The sequence below is a fragment of the Chrysochloris asiatica genome, unplaced genomic scaffold (assembly GCF_000296735.1).
Source record: "Chrysochloris asiatica unplaced genomic scaffold, ChrAsi1.0 scaffold00001, whole genome shotgun sequence".
Lineage (NCBI taxonomy): Eukaryota > Metazoa > Chordata > Mammalia > Afrosoricida > Chrysochloridae > Chrysochloris > Chrysochloris asiatica.
Window position 1 is genome coordinate 7,549,036 of NW_006408519.1, and position 1,136 is coordinate 7,550,171.

The window sequence follows — 1,136 nt, forward strand, 5'->3', positions numbered from 1 at the left end:
TAATGTCCTTTTAATTGCTATTGTTGTTGCTATAGAGAAATCCAACTGATTTTTGTATGTTAATCTTATACCCTGCCACTTGGATGAATCTTTTGATGAGGTCTAGTAGTTTTTTTTACAGAGTCTTTGGGGGTTTTTTATGTATAGGATTATATCTTGTGCAAATAAGGAGAGTTTTACTTCCTCTTTGCCAATTTGGATGCCTTTAATTTTTCTATCACGCCATATAGCTCTGACTAAAACTTCCAGCACAATATTGAATAAGAGTGGTGATAAAGGGCATCCTTGTCTGGTTTATTTTGAGAACTGTTTAATGGAATAATATTTCAAAGGCTTTGTAAAATGAAAGCCCTTTGAGTGTGTGCTTTGTAAATTATATCTATATTTTTGAAAGTGCTTGAAATAATGCCCACATGTATTTGTGGTATATCGTGTGAAAGAATGCAGTCTGTTTCATAATAGGTTGAGTACATTTGATAATAAAATACAAAATTTCTTGATACTTATCTCCAAAAATGGAAATAGTGTTTACTAGTGAAATAAAAGATTGGTCTGTAGATTTATTAATGATCCATCAAATCTCTTAGTTTAGCTTTTCTAATTTAACAGATTAAAATAATTAATTTTTTTTCTTTGAAACAGGTTGAGTCAAGAGATTCTTTGAACAGTATAGCTCTGAAATTTGATACAACACCCAATGAACTTGTTCAGTTAAATAAGTTATTCTCGCGAGCAGTCGTTACGGGACAGGTAATCTCTCTTTCTATCTATATTTAGGTATATGTGTATTTTGTATTCATTGATACTTATAAATTTTAAATAGCGAGACAAATTATCTTTTGCAGTAAGTTATTGTTGTTGTGATGTGACATCGAGTCTGTTATGACCCTTAGCAACCCTGTATTGGGTTTCTAAGAAACAGCTGGTGAGCTTGAACTGCCGACCTTACAGTTCAAATGGCTGTGCAATCTGGTGCATTAACCCACAGCGCCACACCAGGACTCCATTGCAGTATAGTTAACAATATAACACATTAAAGAATAATTTTATGCATGCTTTGAACAAATTCTATTGTACGTATAAAAGAAAATTTATAATCATATACATTTCTTTCTTAATAAATATTCAGAAATAGT

At 31.5% G+C, this 1,136-nt stretch overlaps 1 protein-coding gene across 1 annotated transcript in view; it reads left to right on the forward strand.

Moving 5' to 3' along the window:
• Positions 1-1,136, forward strand: part of OXR1 (oxidation resistance 1) — a 141,228-nt gene that overhangs the window by 30,767 nt on the left and 109,325 nt on the right. Inside the window, 1 exon segment of the mRNA XM_006830824.1 lies at positions 643-750. Within this exon segment, the coding sequence (XP_006830887.1) occupies positions 643-750 (108 nt within the window).